The sequence below is a fragment of the Nyctibius grandis genome, chromosome 35 (genome assembly GCF_013368605.1).
Source record: "Nyctibius grandis isolate bNycGra1 chromosome 35, bNycGra1.pri, whole genome shotgun sequence".
Lineage (NCBI taxonomy): Eukaryota > Metazoa > Chordata > Aves > Nyctibiiformes > Nyctibiidae > Nyctibius > Nyctibius grandis.
Window position 1 is genome coordinate 450,420 of NC_090692.1, and position 27,787 is coordinate 478,206.

A 27,787-nucleotide genomic window follows, 5' to 3' on the forward strand; every position below is an offset into this window, starting at 1 on the left:
CCCCCCGGTGCCCCCCCCAGCCCCATCCCCGCCCCCCCCAACACATCCACGCGGCCGGTGGTCTCAGCTCCATCTTTATAGGGGCAGAAGAGGTGGGGGGGGGGCGCGGGAGGGGTCCCCCCGAGGCGGTGAGGGGGGTCCGGGGGGGTCCGGGGGGGTCCAGGGGGGTGCGGGGACCCCCCCCCCTTAGGTGGTGCGGAGCTGGTAGTCTGCAAGAGGGAGAGCAGGGGTGAGGGGGGGGGTCCCCAGGGTGGGGGTCCCTGGGGGGTCCTGGGGGGGGGGTCCCCAGGCTGGGGGTATTTGGGGGGGGTTCTGGGGGGGGGTCCCGCACTCACCCCCGCTCTGGGTGATGTAGCGCACCCAGGGCAGCGCCTGGTACCCGCTCTTCTCGATGATCTTCATGTACCGCACCTGGGGGGGGGCACGGATGGACCCCCCCCCGGGCACCTCGACACCCCCCTTGGGCACCCTAACACCCCCCCTGGGTACCCCAAGACCCCCCTTGGGCACCCCAACACCCCCTGGGTACCCCAACAACCCCCTGGGGCACCCCAACACCCTCCCTAGCACCCCAACATCCCCCCTGGGTACCCCAACACCCCCCTTGGGCACCCCAACAACCCCCTGGGCACCCAAACACCCCCCTTGGGCACCCCAACACCCCCCTGGCACCCCTCCGCCCTGTCCCCACATGTGGCCACCACTCTGGGGACCCCACAGGCCACGTCCCCACCACCCCATCCCCTCCACCCTGTCCCCACATGGTGCCACCACCCTGGGGACCCCCACGGGCCACGTCCCCCGTCCCCGGGTGCCACCTGGATGCCCGAGACGGTGAAGTAGGGGATCTCGAAGCGGACGGCGATGGGTGGCCGTCCCTCCTCCTCCTCCTTCTCCACGCTGGGCAGCCCGAAGTGGGCGCGCATCAGGTGCTCCTTCCCCCCCTGCGTGGCACCAGCGCGGCTGAGGAAGGGGCCACCCGCCGTGGCACCCGGAGGGTGGGTGGGGGGCACCCTGGGGGTGTGGGTGACCTCACCGGGAAGGATTTGATGGTCCAGATGACGAGGTTCCTCTCCGGGAGGTACCTGGCGGAGCCCACGGTGGTCTTGAACTTGGGTGAGTCAGCGTCGCTGGGCACCGGCACCGCGATCTCCACCCCGTTGGCCACCGACTGCTTCTTGAACTGGCCCTTGGCCTTGGCGGGGGGACACACAAGTGGGGTGGGGGGGTTGGGGTGGCTGGAGGTCCCCCGTGGTGGCGGTGACCTCACCGGTGTCTCACCTTGACCATGATCTCCACCCGGCTGTGGGAGAACTTCTCGATGACCGACTCGATCCAGATGAGCGGCTTCACCTGGGGAGGGGGGAAAGGGGTCACCTCCATGTCCCCCCCCCGTGACCCCCCGTGTCCCCCAGGCCCCCACCTGGGTGCTGAGGCGGTAGGACATGAGCTCGAAGTCCCCGTCGGGGGGGATGAAGGAGATGGTGCGGTCGGTGTCGAAGCGGGACAGCCGGACGCACTGGTGGAACTTCACGTCCTCCAGCTCCACCGACTTGTTCTTGCCCCCTGGGGTGGGAGGGATGGTGTCGGGGGGGGGACACGAGGGGACAGGGATGTGTCACCCCCTCCCCACCCCGGGCCCCGCTCACGGCCGGTCAGCTCGAAGAGGACGCGGTCGTTCAAGCCCAGGCGCAGCTCGGGCATCCCCGAGAGGAAAACCTTCAGCTTGATGGTGCCCACCACCTCGCTGAGCAGCACGCTGCCGTTGGCGCTCACCTGCGGGCACCGGCGCCGGCGTCACCACCAAACCCATCCCCATCTTCATCCTCATCACCAAACCCATCCCCAGCACCATCTTCATCACCAAACCCAACCCCAGCACCATCCTCATCACCAAACCCAACCCCATCCTCATCCCCATCACCAAACCCATCCCCATCCTCGTCCTCATCACCAAACCCATCCCCATCTTCATCCTCATCACCAAACCCATCCCCATCTTCATCCTCATCACCAAACCCATCCCCAGCACCATCCTCATCACCAAACCCATCCCCATCTTCATCCTCATCACCAAACCCATCCTCATCCCCAGCACCATCCCCATCACAGGTCCTACCACCAGCCCCATCACCATCCCCGTCCTCACCACCATCACCATCACTGTCACCACCACCATCACCGGCCCCATCCTTGTCACCATCCTCATCTTCATCACCACCACCAGCGTCACCATCCTCATCTTCATCACCATCCTTGTCACTGTCCCCATCACCATCCCCATCACCATCATCACCCCATCCCCATCTTCATCCCCATCATCACCAGCTCCATCAACATCACCATCCTCATCCTCATCCCCATCACCATCCTCACCACTGTCTCCATCACCATCATCACCCCATCCCCATCCCCATCCCCAATCCCACCACCAGTGACCCCACCATCACCAATCCCACCCCCACCACCGCTCACCCGCCCCACCAGTGACCCGTGTCCCCCCCCAGTTCACCACCCCCCCCTCACCAGCAGGTTCACCGACTCGATGACATCGATGAAGACCTCGTTCTTCTTGTACTTGATGCCCTCGGAGCGCCAGGACACCGCGTTGGTCACCGTGGTGGGGACGCGCGACTTGCCCGTCTCCAGCTTGTTGCCCTCCTGCGTGATGTACCTGCGGCGGTGGGGGGGGTCAGGGGGGTGTGGGGGGGTCCTGACACCCCCCCTGGCCCCCCCAGCCCCCCTCACTCCTGTAGGATCTTGCTGTCCGTGGTCTGGGGGAAGCCAAAGTCCATCAGCTCGTCCAGGAGCTCGTAGACGATGACAAAGTTGTCGCGGATGCTCTCCTCCTCCAGCTCCTTGAAGTACTCGCAGAACACCTTGAGGGGGGGGGGGACAAACCCAAAGCTTCCATCCCCCCCCCCAGAAGAGCTCCCCCAAATTGGGGGGGGTCCCAAACCCCCCCCAGACCTCACCTCCACCACCTTGTAGAGGAAGGAGTAGACCAAGGACGCGTTGCCGTTCTTCTTGGTGGTGGCCACCACTATGGGGGGGGTTAAGGAAGATGGGGGGGCACTGGGGGGTCCCCCATGACCCTGGGGGCTGTGGGGGGGGGTCCTTTGGCTCTGGGGGGGGGTCTCCAAAGGATACGGTAGAGGTTGGCGTGCTTGATCCAGAGGAAGTGGACGTGGCGGTGGGCGAGGAGGGGGGCGAGGGTCCCCTCCTCCTCCCGCTGCACCAGCAGCCCCGGGAAGTGCTCGATCTCCCCCAGCCCCACGTCCCCCTTGTAGTTGCGGCTGATCAGTGGCTGCAGGGGGGGGGGCACAGGTGAAGGACCCCCCCCCAGACCCACCCCACCCCACCCCATATCACCCACCCCATCCCCAGGGTCACCGGGGTCACCGCCAGGCTCCGCCGTTGACCTTGGCTGACCTTCAAGGGACAAGGGGGGACAGCGGGGTGTCCCCCCACGCCTGGGGGGTCTTTGGGGTGGGGTGGGGAGGGTCTGGGGGGGGGTCTCACCTTCCCCTTGAGGTCCAGGATGAAGAGGGCGGAGGCGGCCATGGCGGGCCCTGGCGTCACCGTCACCGTCACCTGCGCCAGGTGAGCGCGTGGGGCCTTAAAGGGGACGGCCCGGCCCCACGGCCACCCACGGGGGCCACCTCCCACCCACCTGGGCCACCTCCCACCCACGGGGGGCCACCTCCCACCCCTGGGCCTGGGGTGGGGGGCACGGCCACCTCCAGCCCAGCTGGGTGGTCTTGGGGTGGGGACGTGGGTTGGGATCCCCCCACTCATCCAGGGGACCCTCCCCACCCATGGGACCCCCCCGACCCATGGGACCCCCCCCGGGACCCCCCCCCACCCATGGGACCCCCCCCCCCCGGGGACCCCCAGAGTGGCTCAGAGCAGCTCCCGGATGCCTGGGACCCCCATCCTGGGTGGGGGGGGGGGTCCCTGTAGCACCCTGGGTCCCCCACCCCACCCTGGGGTCTGGGCACCCTTGGGTGCCTGGGTCTCTCATGCCATCCTGGGGGGGGGGGTCCCAGACCCCTGGATCCCCCACCCTTGAGGGGTCCCTGCACCCCCAGACCCCTCACCCTGGGGTCCCTGCACCCTTGGGGGGGGTCCCTGCACCCCAGACCCCCAGATCCCCCCCGAAGGGTCCCTGCACCCCAGACCCCCCACCCTGGGGGGGGTCCCTGCACCCCAGACCCCCCACCCTGGGGGGGGGTCCCTGCACCCTCAGACCCCTGGATCCCCCCCCGAGGGGTCCCTACACCCCAGACCCCCCACCCTGGGGGGGGTCCCTGCACCCCCAGACCCCAAATCCCCCACCCGGGGGGGGGTCCCTGCACCCCAGACCCCCGATCCCGGGGCGGAGCGGCGGGGGCGGCCCCGGGGGGGGGGGGGGTGGGTGGGTACCGGAGCCCGGGGCCGCCCCCTCCGGCAGCCGCAGCCGCAGAGCCCGGGGCGGGGTGGGGGGGAACCGGCGGCGGGAGGAGCCGCCCGGAGCATCCCGGAGCCGCCGCCATGGAGCCCCCGGCCGCGGGCAGGAGGGACCCGGACGGCGCTTACGGTACCGGGACCGGGCACCCCCCAACCCCCGCGGCCTCCCCCAGGATCCCCAGACCCCGGGACGGGCCCTCCGGGGGTCCCTGCACCCCCCCCCCCCCAGGCTGCTCGGGGTCCCCCGGGGGCTTGGGGGTCACTGGGGTGTGGGGCTGGGGGACACCCAGGGCTTGGAGACCCCCAGGCTTGGGGACCCCCAGGGTTTGGGGACACCCGGGTTTGGGGACCTCCAGGCTTGGGGACCCCCAGGGTTTGGGGACCCCCGGGCTGGGGGACACCCAGGGCTTGGGGACCCCCGGGCTGGGGACTGATGGGTTTGGGGACCCCCGGGCTTGGGGACCCCCGTGTTTGGGGACCCCCGTGTTTGGGGACCCCCAGGGTTTGGGGACCCCCAGATTTGGGGACCCCCAGGATTTGGGGACCCCCGGGTTTGGGGACCCCCAGGGTTTGGGGACACCCGGGTTTGGGGGACCCCCGGGTTTGGGGACCCCCAGGGCTTGGGGACCCCCAGGTCTTGGGGGACCCCCAGGGTTTGGGGACCCCCGGGTTTGGGGACCCCCAGGTTTGGGGACCCCCGGGCTGGGGACACCCAGGTCTTGGGGGACCCCCGGGCTGGGGACCCCCGGGTTTGGGGACCCCCAGGCTTGGAGACACCCAGGGTTTGGGGACCCCCAGGCCTGGGGACCCCCACGGCTTGGGGACACCCGGGTTTGGGGACCCCCGGGCTGGGGACCCCCGGGTTTGGGTCCCCCCTGTGCCAGCCCCTGGGACCCCCCACCCTGAGCAGCTGCCACGCGCTGCCTGGGGGTCTTTGCTTGTGCATGGGGGGGGACACGTGTATGGGGGGGGCAGCTGGGGGGGGCAGCGGGGGTCTGGGCTGTGCCAGGGGGGCTGGCAGCGCCCCTGGGCTTCGGCTCGCGTTGGCAGTGCCAGTGCCGGACCCTTCCCCAGCTCGGCGAGGGGACGGTCCCCGCCGTGGGGGGCAGGGGATGGGGGGGCTCCTGGTGGCCCCCAAGCCTGGGGGGATGGGGGGGGGGTTGCAGAGGAGGGGGACGCTGGAGCCAGCGCCGCGGCCCCACCCCGGTGCCACCCGCGGCCCAGCGGCCACCGGATCCCCGGGACAGGGTGGGCGATGCCGCGTTGCCGCCGGTTTGCCCAGGCCCGGGGGGGTCCACCCGGCCCCCCCCCAGCCTGCTCGGTTTGGGGGTGCAAGCCCTGGCGTCACCGGCGGCCTGTGGGCGACACCGCAGCGGTGCCACCCGGCCACGACCCTCCGTGCCAGGGCCGTGCCAGGGGCTATTCCTGGCCGCGGGCCGGCGCGGCCGGACGGTGTTTGTTTGTCGCCTAAATATAACCACGGGGTGGGGACGGGAGCTCGGCGGCACCGGGGGGCACCGGGACTGGCGTCACTGGGGGCATTAGGACTGGCATCACTGGGGGTATCGGTACTGGCATCACCAGGGGCACCGGGACTGGTGTCACTGGGGGCATTGGACTGGCATCACCAGGGGCACCGGGACTGGCATCACCGGGGGCACCGGGACTGGTGTCACTGGGGGCATTGGGACTGGCATCACCGGGGGCACCGGGACTGGTGTCACTGGGGGCATTGGGACTGGCATCAGTGGGGCATTGGTACTGGTGTCACTGGGGGTATAAGTACAGGCATCACTGGGGATATCGGTACTGGTGGCATCAGTACTGGTGTCACCGGAGGCATTGGTACTGGTGTCACTGGAGTCATCAGTACCGGCTGCATTGGTACTGGTGTCACCAGAGGCACCGGTACCAGTGTCACTGGGGCTATCGGCACTGGCATCACCAGGGCATTGGTACTGGCATCACTGGGGTCATCGGTACTGGCATTACTGGGGTCATTGGTACCGGTGTCACTGGGGTCATTGGTACCAGTGGCATCAGTACTGGTGTCACCAGAGGCATTGGTACTGGCATTACTGGGGTCTTTGGTACCGGTGGCATCAGTACTGGCATCACCGGGGGCATCGGTACCGGCGTCACCGGGGTCATTGTTACCAGCCGCATCAGCACTGATGTCACTGGGGGCATCGGTGTCACTGGGGGCACTGGTACCGGTGCCACCCCCCCTTTGCCGCTTGACCCCGGTGCCTCGCTGCCACCCTTTGCACCACACCGGCTTCACCAGCCCCAGCCCACCCCCCGGTGCCCCCCGGTGCCCCCCCGGTGCCCCCCAGTGCCCCCCGTGCCCCCCCGGGGGTGGTTCGGTGCCCCGGGGCCGGTGCGTTTGGCAGGGCCGGAACAAGCCGCCGGGCACCGGGGGGGGGGGGGGGGTCGCGGTAGCGGCGCCTTTAAAACCCGGTTCGTGCACCGGGGGGGGCGTTTGGTGGGTGTAACCGGGCGGGGGCACCGCCCAGGGCGGGGACCGGGCCGGGACCGGGACACCGGGCGGGTGCTGCGGGCCGGGGGGGCCGAGAGCTCACCGGGATGGGGGGCCACGGGGAGACCTACTACGGCAAGCACGGTAAGGGGCGGGCACCGGGGGGGGGGTACCGGGGGTGTGGGGCTCTGGGGGGGTCAGGGGCACTGGCCGTGGGTCGGGGGCACCGGGGGGGGGTCTCGAGGGGGGGGCTGCCGGGGCACGGGGGCTCTGGGGGGGTCGGGGGCACCGGGGGCAGCTCGTCGGTGGGTCGGGGGCACCGGCTGTGGGTCGGGGGCACCGGGGGCAGCTCGGCTGTGGGTCAGGGGCACCGGCCGTGGGTCGGGGGCACCGGGGGAGGGGTCTCGAGGGGGGGGGGGGCTGCCGGGGCACGGGGGCTCTGGGGGGGTCGGGGGCACCGTCGTGGGTCGAGGGGGCACCGGGGGCAGCTCGGCCGTGGGTCGGGGGCACCAGGGGGGATCCCGGGGGGTCCCGGGGGTGCGGGGCTCTGGGGGGGTCGGGGGCACCGGCCGTGGGTCAGGGGCTCCGTTGGGGGTCGGGGGCACCGGGGGCAGCTCGGCCGTGGGTCGGGGGCACCGGGGGCAGCACCGTCGTGGGTTGGGGGCACCGGCCGTGGGTCGGGGGCACCGGGGGCAGCTCGGCCGTGGGTCGGGGGCTCTGTGGGCACCGGCCGTGGGTCGGGGGCTCTGTGGGCACCGGCTGTGGGTTGGGGGCACCGGGGGCACCGGCCGTGGGTCGGGGGCACCCGGCAGCCGCTCGCCGCGGAGGAAGTTCAGCCGCAGCCGATAAAGGAGGAAAAAAACAACCCCAAAATGGGGAGAAAAGGGGGGGAAAAGGGCAAAACAAAACCAAAAGCAAACGGGTTTGTGCCGCGAGGCTTTTCCGCCAGCCGGGGAGGGGGTCACGGTGCCGGGGGGGTCACGGTGCCGGGGGGGGCCCCCCCCTCGCCACGCACCAGCATAACCAGCGCGGTGGCGTTGCTGGCGCCACTGGTTAACGCTTAACTGGGACAAACAGGTTCCTGCGGTGGTTTGTCACCGCGGCCGGTGCCGGCTGCTCCCCTGGGGGGCTCGGGGGGGGGGGTTGGGGGGGGTCCCTGGGGTTGAATTGTTCCTTGTACCCCCCCCTCCTCAGAGCCCCCCAAAAGGCACCCCCAAGCACCCATGTCCCCCCAGACCCCCCAAAAGCCCCCCAAAGCACCCGTGTCCCCTCAGAGCCCCCCAAAAGTCCCCCCAAAGCACCCATGTCCCCTCGGAGCCCCCCAAAGCACCCATGTCCCCTCAGACCCCCCCAAAGCACCCATGTCCCCTCAGACCCCCCCAAAAGCCCCCCAAAGCACCCATGTCCCCTCAGACCCCTCAAAAGCCCCCCAAAGCACCCATGTCCCCTCAGAGCCCCCCAAAAGTCACCCCAAAGCACCCATGTCCCCTCAGAGCCCCCCAAAGCCCCCCCAAAGCACCCATGTCCCCTCAGACCCCCCCAAAAGGCACCCCCAAAGCACCCATGTCCCTTCAGAGTCCCCCCAAGCACCCATGTCCCCTCAGACCTCCCCAAAAGCCCCCCAAAGCACCCATGTCCCCTCGGAGCCCCCCAAAAGACACCCCAAAGCACCCATGTCCCCTCAGACCCCCCCAAAAGTAACCCCAAAGCACCCATGTCCCCTCGGAGCCCCCCCAAAGCCCCCAAAGCACCCATGTCCCCTCAGACCCCCCCAAAGCACCCATGTCCCCTCAGACCCCCCCAAAAGCCCCCCAAGCACCCATGTCCCCTCAGACCCCCCCAAAGCACCCATGTCCCCTCAGACCCCCCCAAAAGTCACCCCAAAGCACCCATGTCCCTGCCATGGGGCTCCTCGGAGCCCCCCAAAGCACCCATGTCCCCTCAGACCCCCCAAAAGTCACCCCAAAGCACCCATGTCCCCTCAGACCCCCCCAAAGCACCCATGTCCCCTCAGACCCCCCAAAAGTCACCCCAAAGCACCCATGTCCCCTCAGAGCCCCCCAAAAGTCACCCCAAAGCACCCATGTCCCCTCAGACCCCCCCAAAAGTCATCCCCAAAGCACCCATGTCCCCTCAGAGCCCCCCCAAAAGTCACCCCAAAGCACCCATGTCCCCTCTGAGCCCCCCCAAAGCACCCATGTCCCCTCAGAGCCCCCCAAAAGTCACCCCAAAGCACCCATGTCCCCTCAGACCCCCCAAAAGCCCCCCAAAGCACCCATGTCCCCTCAGAGCCCCCCAAAAGTCACCCCAAAGCACCCATGTCCCCTCAGACCCCCCCAAAAGTCATCCCCAAAGCACCCATGTCCCCTCAGAGCCCCCCCAAAAGTCACCCCAAAGCACCCATGTCCCCTCTGAGCCCCCCCAAAGCACCCATGTCCCCTCAGAGCCCCCCCAAAAGCCCCCCCAAAGCACCCATGTCCCCTCAGACCCCCCCAAAAGCCCCCCGAGCACCCATGTCCCCTCTGAGCCCCCCCAAAAGCCCTCCAAAGCACCCATGTCCCCTCAGACCCCCCCCAAAGCACCCATGTCCCCTCAGACCCCCCAAAAGTCACCCCCAAAGCACCCATGTCCCCCCAGAGCCCCCCAAAAGCACCCATGTCCCCTCAGAGCCCCCCAAAGCCCCCCCAAAGCACCCATGTCCCCTCAGACCCCCCCAAAAGTCACCCCAAAGCACCCATGTCCCCTCAGACCCCCCCAAAGCACCCATGTCCCCTCAGACCCCACAAAAGCCCCCCAAAGCACCCATGTCCCCTCAGACCCCCCCCAAAAGCCCCCCCAAAGCACCCATGTCCCCTCAGAGCCCCCCAAAAGCCTCCCAAAGCACCCATGTCCCCTCAGACCCCCCCAAAAGTCACCCCTAAAGCACCCATGTCCCCTCAGAGCCCCCCAAAAGCCCCCCAAAGCACCCATGTCCCCTCAGACCCCCCCAAAAGGCACCCCCAAAGCACCCATGTCCCTTCAGAGTCCCCCCAAGCACCCATGTCCCCTCAGACCCCCCCAAAAGCCCCCCAAAGCACCCATGTCCCCTCAGAGCCCCCCCAAAAGCCCCCCAAAGCACCCATGTCCCCTCAGACCCCCCCAAAGCACCCATGTCCCCTCAGAGCCCCCCAAGCACCCATGTCCCCTCAGAGCCCCCCAAGCACCCATGTCCCTGCCCTGGGGCTCCTCGGAGCCCCCCCAAAGTCACCCCAAACCCGCCGTGTCCCCGTCCCCCCCCCACAGCCGCCGTCGCTGGCTGAACTCCCACCCTAAAAATAAAAGCGGGTGGGGGGGGGGGGACAGGCTCGTGTGGCCCTTGGGGTCGAGGCGGGGGGGTCCCTCTGGCCACCCCCGGTGCCACAGGCCCCTGGGGTATCTCGGGGGGCATTTTTTTGGGTGAAAACCACGTAGAAACGGGGTTCCTGCGGGCAGGATCGTTCCCACGGCTGGAAAGTGGCGTCTGGAGATGATTTTCCTCCTGATCCCACTTCTCCAGAGGGTTTTGGTCGTGGGGTCACGCTCCCTTTTGGGGTGGAGGGGGGCGAGGAGGATGAGGAGCCCCTTCCTCCCCATCCCAACCACCCCCCTGGGTTATTTGCCCTCTTCCTCCTCGCAGGGACGCCGCAAAAATACGACCCGACCTTCAAAGGTCCCATTTACGACAGGTAAGAGGAGGGGGGAGGCGCCGGGGTCGGGGTCACCGGGGCTTTGTCGTGCCCCCCCAACACCCCCCGTCCCCCCCCCGACGCCCCCCGTCCCCCCCCGACGCCCCCCGTCCCCCCCCAACGCCCCCCGTCCCCCCCACAGGGGCTGCACCGATGTCATCTGCTGCGTCCTGCTCGTCCTCGCCATCGTGGGCTACGTGGTGGTGGGCGTCGTGGGTGCGTACCGGGGTGGGGGGGGGGGCTTTGGCGGTGGGGACGGCTCGGTTTGGGGTGCCGAGGGGGGTGTCACGTCCTCGGGGTCGTGTGGATGGTGACGGGAGGGTCCCCATGGGGGTCTGATCCTCCAGGGTGGGGGATGAGGGGTCTGGGGGTGCAGGGACACCCTGGGGGGGGATTCGGGGGTCTGGGGGTGCAGGGACCCCTCGGGGGGGGGATCCGGGGGTCTGGGGGTGCAGGGACCCCTCGGGGGGGGATCTGGGGGTCTGGGGGTGCAGGGACCTCTTGGGGGGGGATTTGGGGGTCTGAGGGTGCAGGGACCTCTTGGGGGGGGATTTGGGGGTCTGAGGGTGCAGGGACCCCCCCCCAAGGGTGGGATAAGGGATCTGGGGTGCTTCGGGGACCCCCCCCCAGGGTGGGGATTTGGGGTCTGGGGGTGCAGGGACCCCTCGGGGGGGATCCAGGGGTCTGAGGGTGCAGGGACCCCCCCCAAGGGTGGGATAAGGGATCTGGGGTGCTTCAGGGACCCCCCAGGGTGGGGATTCGGGGTCTGGGGGTGCAGGGACCCCTCAGGGGCGGATCTGGGGGTCTGGGGGTGCAGGGACCCCTTGGGGGGGATCCAGGGGTCTGAGGGTGCAGGGACCCCCCCCAAGGGTGGGATAAGGGTAACCACAGCCGCGTTGTTCTGCCTCCCCCCCCCCCCAGCCTGGACCTACGGGGACCCCCGGAAGGTGATTTACCCCACCGACAGCCGGGGGCAGTTCTGCGGGCAGCAGGGGACCCCCAACGCGTACGTACCCCCGGAGACACCGTAACCTCGGGGGGGGGGGCATGGGGAGCGGTGGAGACCCTGCCCCACGCCTGGGAGGCGCAGGAAAGCCCCACAGCAGCTCCTGGTTTTGGGGGATTTGGTTTTTTTTTGGGTGGGTTTTGGGTTTTTTTGGGGTGGGTTTTGGGTTTTTTTGGGGTGGGTTTTGGGTTTTTTTGGGGTGGGATTTGGGGTTTTTTTGGGTGGGTTTTGGGTTTTTTTGGGGGGGGGTTGGGGGTTTGGGGGTTTTGGGGTCATCCTGAGCGGGCACAGGGATGCGGGGCCTTCCCACCACCTCTCCCAGGGCTGGTGGTTTCCCCAAACTGGGCTTGAATTTTATGTTTTAATTTTGCTCCGCAGGAAGAAACCGTTCCTGTTCTACTTCGACATCGTGAAGTGTGCCAGCCCACTGGTGCTGCTGGAGTTCCAGTGCCCCACCACGCAGGTACCGACCCCGGCGGGCGAGGAGAACCCCATGGATGAGTAGAAGTTGGGGACAGACCTGTTGGAGAGCAGCAGGAAAGGGACCTGGGGGTCCTGGTGGATGACCATGAGCCAGCAATGTGCTCTGGTGGCCAAGAAGGCCAGTGGCATCTTGGGGTGTGGGTGGTAGGTCAAGAGAGGTTCTCCTCACCTACTCTGCCCTGGTGAGGCCACATCTGGAGTAACTGGGTCCAGTTCTGGGCCCCCCAGTTCAAGATAAGGAGCTACTGGAGAGAGTCCAGTGGAGGGGTACAGAATCCCAGAATCACTGAGGTTGGCAGAGCGCTCTGGGCTCATCGAGTCCAACCATGGCCCTGACACCACCATGGCAACTAGCCCAGGGCACTAAGGGCCATGTCCAGGCTTGTCTTAAACCCCCCCAGAGATGGTGACTCCACCACCTCCCTGGGCAGCCCCTTCCAGTGTCTGATGACCCTTGCTGAGAAGAAATGCTTCCTGATGGCCAACCTGACCCTCCCCTGGCCAAGCTTGAGGCTGTGTCCTCTTGTGTGGAACATCTCCCTTATGAGGAGCTGGGTCTCCTTAGTTTGGAGAAGAGGAGACTGAGGGGTGACCTCGTTAATGTTGATCAATATGTCAAGGGCAAGTGTCATGAGGGTGGAGCCAGGCTCTTCTCAGTGACACCCATTGGCAGGACAAGGGGCAACGGGTGCAAGCTGGAGCACGGGAGGTTCAACCTCACCATGAGGAAGAACTTCTTTACTGTGAGGGTGACAGAGCCCTGGCACAGGCTGCCCAGAGAGGTTGTGGAGTCTCCTTCTCTGGAGGCTTTCAAAACCCACCTGGACGCGTTCCTGTGTGACATGATCTGGGTGCTCCTGCTCTGGTGGGGGGTTGGACTGGATGATCTCCAGAGGTCCCTTCCAACCCCGAACGTTGTGGCATCGCTGCAGCCCCCGCCGTCTCCTCTCCTCCCACCCAGATCTGCGTCAGCCAATGCCCCGATCGCTACCTGACCTACCTGAGCGCCTACGGCTCCCGCGCGCCCGCCGAGCTCGAGTACTACCGGCAGTTCTGCGTCCCCGAGTTCAGAAACCCGCAGAAGGTGGGTTGTGGGGAGCGCGGCGTCGGCGTCATCCCACCACCAATCCCACCACCACGGTAATTCCTTCTCCAAGCATTGACTCCATCTCGCCTGTCTCCATCCAGGCTCCCATCGAGGTGCTGAAGGACAAGGAGTGCCCAGCCATGATCATGCCCAGCACCCCACGTACGTCCTAACGAGCTGATTAACGAGCCCACAAGCTGGTTGTCACAATTCTTTAGTGGGGTGGAGAAGGAGGGTCTTGGTTGGGGTTTCTGGGGATCCAGTGGAGGTTTGTGACCATGGGGAGGAGGGTTTTGGCTCATTTTGCTGGTGGGACGAGAGAGGCTGAGGTTGCCACCCTGAGTTTGTCCCCTCTCTTGCCCAGTGGCACGGCGATGCTTCCCAGCCATCCGGGCCAAGAAGGGCGTCATCATGGTGGGCAACGAGACTACCTACGACGATGGCCTTGGGCACCGGAGGAACGTCACTGAGCTGCTGGAAGGGGCCAAGTAAGTCCGGGCCGGCGCCGCGGTTCGCTGCTCGCTTCGTCTTTGCCGGGGTGGTCGTGAGCGTTTGTGGTGACAACAGCAACGTGGTGGGGATGGGGCCGGACCTGGTGGAGCCTCTTCATGAGCTGCTTCGTCATTACGGCTTCACCCAGAAGAGAAACGTTTGGTTTCATCTGGTGGTGCTTCTGCTCCACGTTGGTTTTTACTGATTTATATCGTGGAGGAGCCCGAAAGCGCCGGCGTGGAGCCGTGGTTTGCCAGAAATCCCACACCAAACCCCGTGTTCTACGTTCTAAATGGGAGCTGGGAGCGGGGACAAATCCCAGAATCAATGAGGTTGGAAGAGCCCTCTGGGATCATCGAGTCCAACCATGGCCCTGACACCACCACGGCAACTAGACCAGGGCACTAAGTGCCATGTCCAGTCTTGTCTTAAACCCCCCCAGAGATGGTGACTCCCCCACCTCCCTGGGCAGCCCCTTCCAGTGTCTGATGACCCTTGCTGAGAAGAAATGCTTCCTGATGGCCAACCTGACCCTCCCCTGGCCAAGCTTGAGGCTGTGTCCTCTTGTCCTGGCGCTGGTTGCCTGGGAGAAGAGGCCGACTGTCCGCTCCACCCTCCCTTCAGGCAGTTGTAGACTGCACTAAGGTCCCCTCTGAGCCTCCTCTTCTCCAGGCTAAACACCCGGGGTCAGCTTGAAGGAAAACGGTGCCAGGAAACCAAAATTCTTGTCGAATTTCCGTGTTCTCGGGGAGTTTGGCCGAGGGCTGTTGGGTGGGGGAGGACAAGGGGCCGTTGAGGCAGCGCAGGGCACGGGCAGAGCCTCGCTGGGGCCGAGCCCAGGCTGATGCTCCTCTGCTGCTTCCCCCGGCGTCCGCTTCATTCGTGTTTTTATTGTCGTGTCGCAGAAAAGCCAACGTGGTCCTGGAAGCCAGACAACTGGCCATGAAGATCTTTGAAGATTACACGGTTTCCTGGTACTGGATAATAATGTGAGCAGGAGCCAAGCGACGCGTCACGGCTGTCCCAGTCCCATGGGCAGCTGGACCGGAGCCCGCGAGGGCTTGATGCTCTGCCGGGCCGGCCACGGGCTTGGTGCCACGCTCAGACGTGGGGCAAAGCTCATGAATTACCAACGTTCTTGGGGTTCTTTTCCCTTGGCCTTTGCATAATTTCCAGTCAAACCCAACAAGAGATGCTGGAGGGTGTTTTGGAGTGTCTTTACTCAGACCCTGCTCACGCTTCATGCCCTCCTCCATGAAGGATTCCCGTTTCTAAGGGTGCTCCATGCCCTCTTCCATCAAGGATTCCCATTTTTAAGGGTGCTCCATGCCCTCCTCCATCAAGGATTCCCATTTCTAAGGGTGCTCCATGCCCTCCTCCATCAAGGATCCCCATTTTTAAGGGTGCTCCATGCCCTCCTCCATCAAGGATTCCCATTTTTAAGGGTGCTCCATGCCCTTCTCCATCAAGGATTCCTATTTAAGGATGCTCCATGCCCTCCTCCATCAAGGATTTCCATTTTTAAGGGTGCTCCATGTCCTCCATCACGGATCCCCATTTTTAAGGGTGCTCCATGCCCTCCTCCATCAAGGATTCCCATTTTCAAGGCTGCCCCATCATTAAACCTTGAGAAAGGAGACAGGAGGAGCTGACCGATGGAGGGAAGCAGTGGGAAGGGGGTGGCATCACCCTGGTTTTTGACGCCTTGCTGCCTTCCTCCCGCAGAGGTCTCGTCATCGCCATGGTGGTCAGCTTAATCTTCATCGTCCTGCTCCGTTTCCTGGCTGGGATCATGGTCTGGGTGATGATCGTGATGGTGATCCTGGTGCTGGGCTACGGTGAGCGAGCGGTCAGGACCTTCTCCCTGCTCCCCTCATTTTCCTTTCCCTATCTTAAGTGGGATTTGCACGAAGAAGGTCCTGCCAGGCGTCTTCTACCCGAACGTTGGCATCGGTGGGGTTGAGCAGAAGCTGCCAGCACCTCGGTCCTCTGCTTTTCAGTGCAAAAATGACAATTTTCTGCTTTTCGTTGCAGGAATCTTCCATTGTTACACGGAATATGCAAAGCTAAAAGGGGAAGAGGGTTCTGACATCTCCTTGAAGGACCTGGGATTTCAGACCGACCTACGGGTCTACCTCTACCTGCGGCAGACATGGCTGGCGTTCAGTAAGTCTCCATCCTCCTCTGGATGCGGTGGATGCACCCCAGTCCCTTTGAGGGACAGGGCTTGGGAAGGTGACACCATGGAGGTTTGGGATCTTCTCGGTCTCTTTGCAAAGAGCTGGGCTGAGGGTGGCTTTGCTTGATGCCACCTTGGCCACAGGGCTGAGCTTAGGGCCAGGATGACCAGCCATGGGGCGGGTGCTGCTTTTCCACGTGATGGGTGTCTCCTGAGGAGCGTTTGGTGCCATAATGGATCTCCTCGGGAAGGCAGAGGTGGATGGTGGCCGTTGGGCGCTGCCCATGCCCTCGCACTACCCGGAGCTCCCCTTCTCCTCCCAGTGATCATCCTGAGCGTCGTGGAGGTGGTGATCATCCTGCTGCTCATCTTCCTGCGCAAGAGGATCCTCATCGCCATCGCGCTCATCAAGGAGGCCAGCAGGTCCGGGTGTCCCCCATCCCCAGGCAGAGGTGGCCGTTGTCACCCATCGTGGTGGGACAACTCGGGGACGGCACGGCTCCAAGCCGCTATGGTCCTCCCACCACCGTGAGGATTTTAACCGGGTTTTAACCATCTTCTCGGCAGGGCGGTTGGTCACATCATGATGTCACTGCTGTACCCGTTGTGGACCTTCTTCCTCCTGTGCCTCTGCATCGCCTACTGGGCCAGCACCGCCGTGTATCCTTTCCTCTTCTTCCTCCCTGCGCCTCTGCTCCCGGGGAAGGAAGCTGCTCAGAAACCAAAGGTCTTCCAGGGCGCCCAACATCTTACAGGACTAGTGACACATCCATTTGCAAAGCCACCAGCCCAAGTTTAACTTAAAATCAAACCTAACGTAGAAAAGCCACCGTGGGCGGCTGGTGAGGGAAAGCTGAGGTAGATACGCCGAGGATTCGGGTTTGGGGCTTGCAAGATCTCCTTAACCGTTGCTCTGCAGTTTCCTCTCCACCTCCGACGAGGCGGTCTATAAGGTGTTTAACGAGACCGAGTGCCAGTTCTCCGGGCAGACCTGCAAACCCGAGGTGAGGACGTTGGGGGTCCTCCTATGCTTAATCCGTCAGAGATAAGATTGTTTATTACATGACAAATATTCTGGTGGCTCTTCGGGCCTGCAAGCTCTTCCAAAGTGAAATTCTGCCTTTCCGAACTCGTTTACGTCATGTCGTTATCTTTCTTCGAGCTCTTGCGGGCGCAAAGCTGGCTTTGTGGTCTGCTGGGTGAAAAATTAAGCAGGATGATGTCTTCTGAAAGTTGAAATCGCGTTGGGTTGAGCAGAAGATGCTGTCGGTCCTCCTTGCGGCGCGTCCCCGGCCGCCGCAGTGCCTGAGCGTCCGCTGTCTTCTCTAGACCTTCAACACGAGCAACGTCACCAAGCTGTGCCCCGACGCCCAGTGCCTCTTCGCGTTCTACGGGGGCGAGACGGCGTACCACAAGTACCTCATCGTCTTCCAGTTCTTCAACGTCTTCATGTTCTTCTGGCTCGCCAACTTCGTGATCGCGCTGGGCCAGGTGACGCTGGCGGGGGCCTTCGCGTCCTACTACTGGGCCTTCAGGAAACCCGACGACATGCCCGCCTTCCCCCTCTTCTCCGCCTTCGGCCGTGCGCTCCGGTACGTCCCTCTTGAGGAGGACTTGGCGAGCTTCTTGAGGTTGTCCTCTTCTAACCGGAGCGATCTTTCCCAGGTACCACACGGGTTCGCTTGCCTTCGGCGCTCTGATCCTCGCCATCGTCCAAGTCATCAGGGTCATTCTGGAGTATCTGGACCACAGGTTAAAAGGTACCGAAGCTGGAATGGCAAATGAGTAGATGAACGAGGTTGTCTTCTTCTGGTTTGCTTGGTGCCAGAGCTCCTGGCTGACGTCCAGGGGAACAATTTCAGTATTTTGGTAGAGAATCGAGATCCTCCTTTTAGGATCCCATAGTTGTCTCTTCCTCTAAGAGACGTTTCACGGGGTGGGAGCCAAGGGATGCGCCGTGGCTGCCGGGCTAAGTCAACCAGTCCTGGGTGTCTGTATGGGTGCCAGGGAAGTCTGCGTCTGGCTGGATGACTCTGTTGATCTAGTGCCATGGTCTAGTTGCCATGGTGGTGTCAGGGCAATGGTTGGACTCGATGAGCCCAGAGGGCTCTTCCGACCTCATTGATTCTGTGATAATCTTAAAGGTCATTAGATATTGGAAGGGGCTGCCCGGGGAGGTGGTGGAGTCACCATTTCTGGGGGATCTAAAAGCCGTGGAGATGTGGTGCTGAGGGACATGGTTAGTGGTGGCCTTGGCAGTTAATGGTTGGACTTGATGGTCTTAAAGGTCCTTCCCAACCAAAAGCTCCTTTCCAAGCATTTCTTCTCAGCAAGGGTCATTAGACACTGGAAGGGGCTGCCCAGGGAGGTGGGGGAGTCACCATCTCTGGGGGGGTTTAAGACAAGACTGGCCATGGCACTTAGTGCCCTGGTCTAGTTGCCATGGTGGTGTCAGGGCCATGGTTGGACTCGATGAGCCCAGAGGGCTCTGCCAACCTCAGGGATTCTGGGATTCTGTGATCACAAAATGCGAATGGGGACCTTGAAGTTGCTCTGTAAGAGAAGGTGTCTCTCGCTTCGGCTGCTCACCCCCTCCCGTGGCGTTCCTCCAGCTGCAGATAGCAAGTTTGCCAAGTTCCTCCTGGGCTGCCTGAAATGCTGCTTCTGGTGCCTGGAAAAATTCATCAAATTCCTCAACAGAAACGCGTACATCATGGTAAGAGCCTCCCAGCGTTAACGCCCAACGGGTCATGACTGCGGTGGGGGAGTCTCTGTGCTCTTGGAGGTTTCTTTGGGTGGCTGTTGAGAACCGTGTGTCCCAACGTCATGGGAAAACGAAACATTTTGGTGTTTCCCAGCCATTTTGCTGGAAAGCCTTGACCTCAACCGTGTTGCCTTGACTTTGGGAGGGACCTTCTCACAGACAACACTTCCAGGGTGGGATTTATCTGAGTTTTACTCAAAGATGGGATTAATTCCACCCTCCTCGTCGCGGTGAATTCGGCGCGGCTCCATTTCTCTCTCCCCTGCCCCTTTTTTTCTGGGTCACCAGATCGCCATCTACGGCACCAACTTCTGCACCTCCGCCAGGAACGCGTTCTTCCTGCTGATGAGGAACATCATCAGGTGAGATCCTGGTGGGCTCTTGACGGCAGGTTTGGTTATTTCCAAGTCCTTCTTGCTGCCCAAGATCAATCCTGATCCTCCCCGCCTTGTTTTCAGCCTTTCACGGCATTTTACGCCACGTTTGCGACGCGTGTGCGCGTTGGCCGCCTCCTCCCACGCTTCCTCCTGACGTCGGGGTGGGGAGCGGATGCGGATGCTCATCTCTCTCTTGTTTTCAGGGTGGCAATTTTAGATAAAGTCACGGATTTCCTCTTCTTCCTCGGGAAACTCCTCATCGTAGGAAGCGTCGGTGAGTGCTGGGGGCTGGAAGTTTCTCCTCGGGGCGTACGGCTGCTGTAGGCTTTTGTAGCCGGTTACACCTTCCCAAACCCTCCGTTCTCCTCACTCCTCCCATGAAATCATCCCTTTTTACATCTTCTGCTCCCACTTGCTGCCTTTCTCCTGTGGGCATCCCACAGCGATCTCCATCGTTTGCTTTCCCAGGAGTCCTCGCCTTCTTTTTCTTCACCCGTCGCATAAAGCTGGTCGAAGACACGGCGCCGCCCCTCAACTACTACTGGGTGCCCATTCTGGTGAGCCGCTTTCTCGTCTTTTGGTGGATTCAGACGCGATACAAAGAGCTCCTTGACACAAATGCCTTAAAAACACCCCTCTGCTCACTGCTTCTGAAGGACCTTCTTTGTTGAAGGTGGTTTCTCCATAAGCCCTTTGTTTTGGCCAGCCGCGAAGAGGCGTCTCGCCCTTCCCATGCTGCCCACATTGGCCCCCGTCCACCGCCGTCGCTGAGGCCTTTTGTCCTCAGTCGGGCTGGTCCCCACAGTCCTGCCCTGTTGGCTTCTCCTCCTTTCCCTGGGGAATTCGGGACTCAGCAGGTTTCCTCCTCCCGGCCGAGGGACCGGGGCTTTGCGCTCTCTGCAGACGCCAGGTCGCGGCGTGACCACGCAATTTCCCTTCCAGACGGTGATCGTGGGCTCCTACCTCATCGCCCACGGGTTCTTCAGCGTCTACGGCATGTGCGTGGACACCCTCTTCCTCTGCTTCTGTAAGTATCTGCCTCGGAGGGTCCCATCTCACGCTGGGCAGGAGATCGTGGTAGCAAAACCTCCCTCCCTTTGCGGCTGAACCCCAGAGTTGTCCAGATTCGGGGTTTGCTCCACATTCCCGTGGCCTCTCTGTGTGGTCTTCTCCCACTTTTTCCTTCACCAACTCCTACCTCTGTTCTTACCAGCATCTGCTTTCCCCCTTCCTGCTAGTAAGGGGAACCCACAGCCTGTCCTTGGGTCTCCTGCGGTCTCTCTTGGTCTTTTTTTTGGTGCTTTGGTCTTGGTAGAACTTAACTGCAACTAACTTCGATTTTTTTTTTTTTTCCTTTTTTTTCTTTTTTTTTCCCTTCCCCTCTCCCTCTCACCTCTCTCTTTACATGTTCTCCACCTCTGTCCTGCCTCTCACTGGCTCTTCCACTATTTTCCACTCCCCCTCCACCACCGCCGCTTCTTCCCGGGGGTTGCGCAAAGGTGAAGATCTGGAGAGGAACGATGGATCTCCCGAGAGGCCTTACTACATGTCCCCCGAGCTGAGTGAGATCCTGCTGAAGGGCAACCTAGAGCCTTCCAAAAGCACCGAGAGCCAAGGCTAGGGGCTGGCCCCACGAGGAAGGCTGCGAGCCCATGGGGGGGCCGCAGGATGCTCCCCAACCCAAGCAGCGTTCTCCTAAACCCACGGTGCAAATCTTTCCCCTGGATATCCTTCAAAGCCTTGAGGGTAGAGGGGATGCCAGTTCCTCAGCTGTACCAAATCCACCTTCCTGCCCAGTAACGAATAGTCCTGTCATGAGAGAACGAACCTAGAGTTAATCTGGAGTCCCACGTGCCCTGGTAGCACCCGGCAAGGCTGGGACCTGGCCGGCCACGCACGGTGCGCTGATCCATAGTTGTGTTTTACGTTGAAGAGGAGATCTCTTGTTCCTAAGCTGTGAGAAGGACGGGGGAGCTGCTCTGCTCGCAGGAGGTACCTGGTGTTGCAGGACAGTGGTTTGTGGGACGGGCTCAGTGGGTTCCACAGCCTCCAAACTGGTCTCTCCGGCGCCTTCCTCTTTGTTCTGCCCGCAGCAAAGAGCAGCCAAGCCTCTCTCCTCGCCCACTCCTTCTATGCAAAACCGGGCAGAGATTTCTTTGTGAGCTTGCAGAGCTTTGAAGTCTTGTTGCATCAGCGGCGCCTTCGTCCCAAAACAGCTCGCCCTTCTCGCAGCCGAAAACTCCGTTGCCTTGAGCCGTTGGTTTAGGGAAGCTGAGAAGAGCTGGTCGTGAGCTGTTACACCTCGGAGGGCTTTTACTCGCAGCATCCCCCACTAAAATGGTTTCTCGCTGGTTGCACAGAGGTTTAGTGGCTGCAGGGAGGTGGTGGCTCCTCCTGGGAGCTGCCTGATGGGCTCTGCTTTTTCCCCCTGAGGTGGTTGAGTTGATGGTTTGGTTTCTGCCTGGTGCGGGCTCCTACGGGGCGGAGGAGCTGGAGCTGTAACGAGTTTCCACGCTAACGTAGACCATAGGTGGAGGCGCTTGCCGAGGGCGTACAGAGGTGCAGGCTGGGGTGGCTGTGGGAAGGAAGATGGAGCCTGTGTGAAAGGTTGAACCTTGAATCCTGTGTCCAGTTCTTGGCCCTGCACTTCAAGGAAGGTGTTGAGGTATTGGAGCGAGTGCAGAGGAGGGTGACCAAGGTGGGGAAGGGTCTGGAGGGTCTGAGCTGTGAGGAGCGGCTGAGGGAGCTGGGGGGGTTTAGCCTGGAGAAGAGGAGGCTCAGAGGGGACCTTAGTGCAGTCTACAACTGCCTGAAGGGAGGGTGTAGGGTCAAGCTTGGCCAGGGGAGGGTCAGGTTGGCCATCAGGAAGCATTTCTTCTCAGCAAGGGTCATCAGACACTGGAAGGGGCTGCCCAGGGAGGTGGTGGAGTCACCATCTCTGGAGGGGTTTAAGCCAAGACTGGCCATGGCACTTAGTGCCCTGGGCTAGTTGCCATGGTGGTGTCAGGGCCATGGTTGGACTCGATGAGCCCAGAGGGCTCGGCCAACCTCAGTGATTCTGTGAATCCCCAAGTCAGCTCCGGCACCTCTGAACTGCTGAGGGTCCCTCAGGGAAGGTGATGTCTGGAGGAGCAGCGTGAGCATCCCTGGGGGCTCCGGGGAAGGCGTGCGTTGTGCTGGCGGGTGTTACACCAGGGATGTGTCGCGGCGTCTCTACGGCTGGAGAAACCAGAGCAAAATAAATCAAACGTTGGCTGGGCGGCAGCCGATGAGGGTTACGGCCCCTCCAGAAATGCCAGCCAAGCTCAGGCTGGATCCTCGCCTGTTTTCTCCTCTTCATAGTCCAGAAATGATGGAGATTTAAAAAAAAATGCCATTTTGGCAGCACACAGCCTGGGTAGCCGTGGCCAGAGCTCCTGTTACAAATCCTCACGCAGACAGAGAGCCGTGCCCTCGTAGGACAAAGCCGTAGTGTTAACGTAGTGTTTCCATCCCGGGGAAATACTGAAATCCCTCTCAAAACACCCCGAGGCGCTTTCCCTCCGCTCTGAAGCTGCTGCTTTGTTGGGTTTGTTTGGTTTTGGGTGGGTTTTTTCTCAGGCTGTGATTTTCCTACCGCTTCTTGCCGGAGCAGCTGCTTGGCTTTGAAGGGCGAGAGGCCGAGCAGCGTGTTGGGTGCTGGGAATCCACCTACTGATTATGTATGCGTGGCGTGTTGACAAGGGCGGCGGGTAACGAGCTAAATTGCTTTGTGCTCACGTCATGAGCCGTTTGGGCTGCACAAAGAGCAGGGAGAGCCGCGCTGGAGAGGAGGGGAACCAGAGCTTGAGGTTGTGGAGCTCTTTTGCTACGGCGCTGTTGAACTTACCCACTGCCCCCCCTCGTTAAAAAAAAATCCACAACCCAAACTTCTGGTTTCTGCTGAATAATAGCAGCTTGTTTGTGGAGCACGGTGCTCTCTGTGAAATGGGAGAGGTGCAGTGGGTTGTACAGGGAGAAAATCATAGAATCACAGAGTGGTTTGGGTTGGAAGGGACCTTCAAGACCATCAGGAGGTCCTTCTGAACCAAGAGCAGCTCGTTTGCCTTTTGAATTATAGAATCACAGACTGGTTTGGGTTGGGAGGGACCTGAAAGACCATCCAGTTCCAACCCCCTGCCACGGGCAGGGACACCTTCCACCAGCCCAGGTTGCTCCCAGCCCCATCCAACCTGGCCTTGAACCCTGCCAGGGAAGGGGCAGCCACAACTTCTCTGGGCAACCTGGGCCAGGGTCTCACCACCCTCACAGCCAAGAATTTCTTCCTCGTATCTCATCTAATATAAAACACCCCCTGCCCGCCATGAGCCAAAAGACCTTTATTTCTATCAAAGATAATTATCAGGCGAGCAGGACGACTGCTCCTCTAGCACCTCTCTGCCTTTGGGCTCCTCGTGCCTCCTGCCACGCCAACCTGTGTGTCTGTCCCCCCCCCTCCACTGCTGCACGGGGACGGGGCGTTTCTCTTTGCAGTGGAAGACCTGGAGCGTAACGACGGCTCGGCCGAAAAGCCTTATTTTATGTCGCCCGACCTGAAAAAGCTCCTGAAGAAGAAGAACAAAGGGCAGCAGGACACCTAGAGCCTTCCCTCCTCCTCTCCGTGCCTCCTCCTCCTCCCTCCAGAGCTGCAGGATAACACCCAGCACTCAGCGTCGTTTGTCCCACATAGAAACCTCGTTAACGAACCTGAACCGCTGTCTCCTTCACCTCTGTGGCGGGCAAGTGGGAGAAGGGGGGGTTGCTAAGAAGAGGGATGAGTTTATTGTTAATTATTCAACCTTAAATCATCGGGGCTGCTCAATGAAGAGCGCTCGAGCGCCAGACGTCACGGCCACCGGCCCCTTGGTCCCCAGCCAGCTCAAATACCAAGCTGGGGAGTTCCCCGCTGATAAAAGCAACAAGGAAATATCTCCGCCACGGGGCAAAGTTCTGTCTTCCGGGGTGTCGACCGACACCAAAATGAGTTTAATTGCATTTAGTGATTTTATTTTATAACATTTTTTACCCGTATCAGCTGTGTTGGGGCGTCCCGTAGCGCTTGGGTGAACCCAGGCGCTGCGGTGACCAGCGAACACGGTGATGGGTTTGAAGCAGCTCCTCGACTTGGTTCTGATTTGCAGCAACCCCACAAATATTTAATTGCAGAGGCTGAAACCACCTTGCTTCTCTTGCCACCCTTTGGAGGCGCCTCAGGGCCCGGCGTTGGGGTTTAGACAACGGATTCGTTAAGGAAAACGCCGATTTGTGTTCTTACACCGTGGGTGAAGGCGGAGGGAAATGAGGGGTTAACGAGCAGGGCTCGGGCTCTGTACAGTTATTGCATCTTCCGAGGACTGACAGCTTCTACTGATTCCTCCCCAAAACATCCTGCATTATATATTTCCAAAAAAAATTAATTTACAGCGGCGCTTTCCTTAACGAACAAAATGCTTTGCCCGTGGGATGGACTGGGGAAGACCCCCCCTTGATGGACTAGGGAAGACCCCCCTGCGGGCATGGGGAAGGAGTAATGTATATAATGATATATATATATTTTTTAGGTTAATGTTAGGTGATTTTAAGCAAACCAAATGACAAATATGTTGCCTTACGTCCTTCAGATGCCATGGCGTCGCCTGGACTCGTAGCCGACTGCTCTTTCTAACGGGAAGGGCCAGACCTTTGGCAGCTCCTGGCAGGAGAACAAGGGGAGGGTTGTGAGAAATAGATGAAAGGGGTCATCAATCGCTAAGATTTTAGTGATTAAATATCACTAAGAGACAACTATTACACCTAAACCCTAAATTTAACACAATTAAAACACCTCTGACGCACCGAAGCGTCCTTGGAGCACGGGGAGGCTCGCCCGGGTGCAGTCACCACCACAAACTGTACTTTTTTTGTGGATTAATTAAAAATTAAATGCACTGAGGCTTTGGTGGACGGTTTAACAGCTCCCAAAGCACAGGAGGCTCCTGCAGGAGGCTTGGGGGGGCCACACGCACCTTAAAAACCACAAACCTTTATCACAAACATTTGCTTGGCCACATTTAATCTGTGCTGAAGGACAGATTTTTGCTTTTTATACACATTTCTCAGCAATCTTCAGCTCCCTGTAGCATTTTTGTAAGATATAAGGAATGTTTTTCTATCCAAATTATTAAATGGTTTGGGGGGGTTTGTATATTTTGCTGTTAGAAGTCATTTCAGTTCTGTAGCCGTTATTTTTATCTCTCCCAGTACTATTTTTGTGACAGATTTTTTTAAATATCGACGCTGAGATGTCGCTGCCGTGGCCCCGGGGTGGGTGTAGGGCTACCTGGATATAAATAAATAAAATAATATTTTATTTTGCTGGAATAAAAACGCCAGCGTTTCTCTAAAGAGCCTTTTTCCCCCCATCTCGAGGTCGCTGATCCAACTAAAAAGAAAAAAAAGAGATAAAAAGAAAAGGCGAAGGTGAAGGGAAGCTAAAAAAGGTGAAGAAAAGGTAAAAGTAAAGCTAAAAAATTGAAGGTAAAGCTAAAAAATTGAAGGTAAAGCTAAAAAAGGTGAAGAAAAGGTGAAGGTGAAGCTAAAAAAGGTGAAGGTGAAGCTAAAAAAGGTGAAGAAAAGGTGAAGGTGAAGCTAAAAAAGGTGAAGAAAAGGTAAAGGTAAAGCTAAAAAGAGGAGAATCCTCTCGGTTTGGGATACGGGGTAAGCGGGAATAATTAAGGGGATAATTAATTAATCCATTCAGTTTACAGCTCTACCGATGAGCAAATATTTTCTGCAGCCTGATGCCGGTCCTGGATGATTTTTATTTTTTCCTTGTGTAGGTTTTGAGGTGGTTTTGTTTAATTTCATGTTTGAAATGTTTCTGTAAGGGGGTAAATTTACTCTCGCTCCTCGGCGAGTTTTTTTATATCGAGGCGCTTTGGTTGTGGAAATGCTGTCTGAAATAGCGGAGGGTCGTCAGAAACTCGATTTAATTGCATAAAGGGACAAGAGACAGGAGAGATTTTTAGGTGTGGAAATATAAATGGTGCTCGCTGAGAGCTTGGGAAAGCAGAGGGGTAAATCTGCCAATAAATTAGGGTTTTTTGGAAAAAATCTTGTGTGAGGGCAGCGGCCTGGTGGGATTTTAGCGTCTGGAAAGGCGACGCTCCGTGACTTGGGTTCTTTCTTTCTACAAGCGTGGACTTGGAGCACGTTTTTCATGTCAAATTGTCATTTAAAGGCGTTAATTTGTCCGTCTTGAGGAATATTTGTGTTCTTTTCTGTATTGAGGTGTAACTTTTGTCCCTATAAACCGCTCTGAATCGCTCCCTGCATCAGGCCAGGGCAAATAAAATTAAAAAAATATATATATAAACCACAGGGGTGATGTTCTACTAAAAAAATTCCTTTTAAAAGCTATTTATGAGGCATTAATTACTCCTGCCACACTCCTACGCAAGGATGTCCCCCCCGCGTGCGTCCCCCCCCGTCGCGTGTGACGGGTCTGTCGGTGTCAGCGTCGCGACCGTGAATAAAAGTGCCTGTTCGGAGCCTTCGGACCTCAAAGCCTCGTCCAAATCCTCCGCAGCCCTTCAGGGAGGGGTTGGGGGGGGCAGAGGGGACCCCTCCGCGCTCGTTAGTGCCTCTTCGTTAGGGTTTCTGCTGTGATTTTTCCAGAACACCTGGAGAAAGAGCAGAATGTGATGGATTCAGCTGGTTTTCACCCCAAAAACGGGCTTGTTTAAACGCACACCTTGAGTTTGGGCCTTCCAACTTGGGGTTTTTAATTAATTACAAGCTACCGCCAAACAATCCTCGACCCGCAGAAGGTGGCAGTGCTTTAATTGGCTTTTATTTTTAAGGAGCGAGCATAAATTTGCATATTTAAACTCATTTAACTCCATCCTCGAAGAACGAGGCGTCTTTGAGAGCGTTCGCTCGCTGTGTTACAGCAGGGAACGCAGGAGGGCTCATCCCGCGCCCCAAAGCTCTGGGAGCTCGATGTTAATTAGTTAATTAGTAGGCAAGGAGGTGGTTCATCTCTTCCCCAGCTGCCAAAACCATTAGCGGTCTTAACGAGGGCCGCGGCCTTGTGGCACCCTCTGCCGCCGCACCGCCACATGGCAGGAGGAGGCCCCGCGGAAGGTGACACCCGTCGGTGTCCCCTGCGCTCGCAAAACCCCATGGAGGGACCCCAAACCCCATGGAGGGACCCCAAAACCTCATGGTGGGACCCCAGACCCCATGGAGGGAACCTAAAACCCCATAGTGGGACCCCAAACCCCATGGAGGGACCCCAAAACCCTATGGTGGGGCCTCAAAACTTCATGGTGGGACCCCAGACCCCATGGAGGGACCCAAATCCTCATGGAGGGACCCCAGAACCCCATAGAGGGACCCCAGACCCCATGGAGGGACCCCAAAACCTCATGGTGGGACCCCAGACCCCATGGAGGGACCCCAAACCCCATGGTGGGGCCTCAAAGCCCCATAGAGGGACCCGTGGGGGGTGCCTCGGCCCCTCAGGGGATGTCCTCCCCTGCACCCCTTTGTGCCCCACGTTCTCCTCAGGCCACTGGTCCCTTCAGGCCATCAGCCCCAACAGGCCACTGGTTCCAGAGACCACCAGCCCCCTCAGGCCACTGGTCCCTTCATGGCTGGTCCCCTCAGGCCATCAGCCCCCTCAGGCTGGTCCCCTCAGGCCACTGGTCCCCTCAGGCCACTGGTCCCTTCAGGCCACTGGTCTCTTCAAACTGCTGGTCCCTTCAGG

At 60.7% G+C, this 27,787-nt stretch overlaps 2 protein-coding genes across 6 annotated transcripts; one reads left to right on the forward strand and one right to left on the reverse strand.

Moving 5' to 3' along the window:
- Window positions 1-129: 129 nt before the first annotated feature.
- On the reverse strand, window positions 130-4,462 carry AP1M2 (adaptor related protein complex 1 subunit mu 2). The gene is made up of 13 exons (XM_068421780.1): window positions 4,426-4,462; window positions 3,523-3,594; window positions 3,151-3,307; window positions 2,976-3,043; window positions 2,749-2,879; window positions 2,527-2,674; window positions 1,650-1,776; window positions 1,424-1,566; window positions 1,282-1,353; window positions 1,037-1,195; window positions 819-944; window positions 336-411; window positions 130-209 (listed from the first exon to the last, which is right to left on the reverse strand). The coding sequence occupies exons 2-13, from the start codon at window positions 3,562-3,564 to the stop codon at window positions 187-189; spliced, it is 1,272 nt and encodes a 423-aa protein (XP_068277881.1). The 5' UTR covers window positions 3,565-3,594; window positions 4,426-4,462; the 3' UTR covers window positions 130-186.
- Window positions 4,463-4,503: 41 nt separating this feature from the next.
- Window positions 4,504-26,583, forward strand: SLC44A2 (solute carrier family 44 member 2 (CTL2 blood group)). 5 transcript variants are annotated; one of them, XR_011049967.1, is made up of 23 exons: window positions 4,504-4,579; window positions 10,584-10,632; window positions 10,775-10,848; window positions 11,554-11,638; window positions 12,017-12,101; window positions 13,083-13,205; window positions 13,310-13,370; window positions 13,573-13,696; window positions 14,606-14,689; window positions 15,426-15,538; window positions 15,735-15,866; window positions 16,203-16,302; window positions 16,447-16,539; window positions 16,799-16,883; window positions 17,209-17,471; window positions 17,545-17,639; window positions 18,492-18,595; window positions 18,932-19,005; window positions 19,224-19,294; window positions 19,489-19,577; window positions 19,963-20,047; window positions 23,533-25,589; window positions 25,654-26,583. XR_011049967.1 is itself a non-coding variant. In XM_068421778.1 (22 exons), the coding sequence occupies exons 1-22, from the start codon at window positions 4,534-4,536 to the stop codon at window positions 23,637-23,639; spliced, it is 2,142 nt and encodes a 713-aa protein (XP_068277879.1). In that variant the 5' UTR covers window positions 4,504-4,533; the 3' UTR covers window positions 23,640-26,583. The 5 variants fall into 5 exon arrangements, 4 of the variants coding, with proteins under 4 accessions (XP_068277879.1, XP_068277877.1, XP_068277880.1 ...); XM_068421778.1 differs by having other exon boundaries at window positions 23,533-26,583; XM_068421776.1 differs by lacking the exons at window positions 23,533-25,589; window positions 25,654-26,583 and adding an exon at window positions 20,520-21,259.
- The last annotated feature ends 1,204 nt before the right edge of the window (window positions 26,584-27,787 follow it).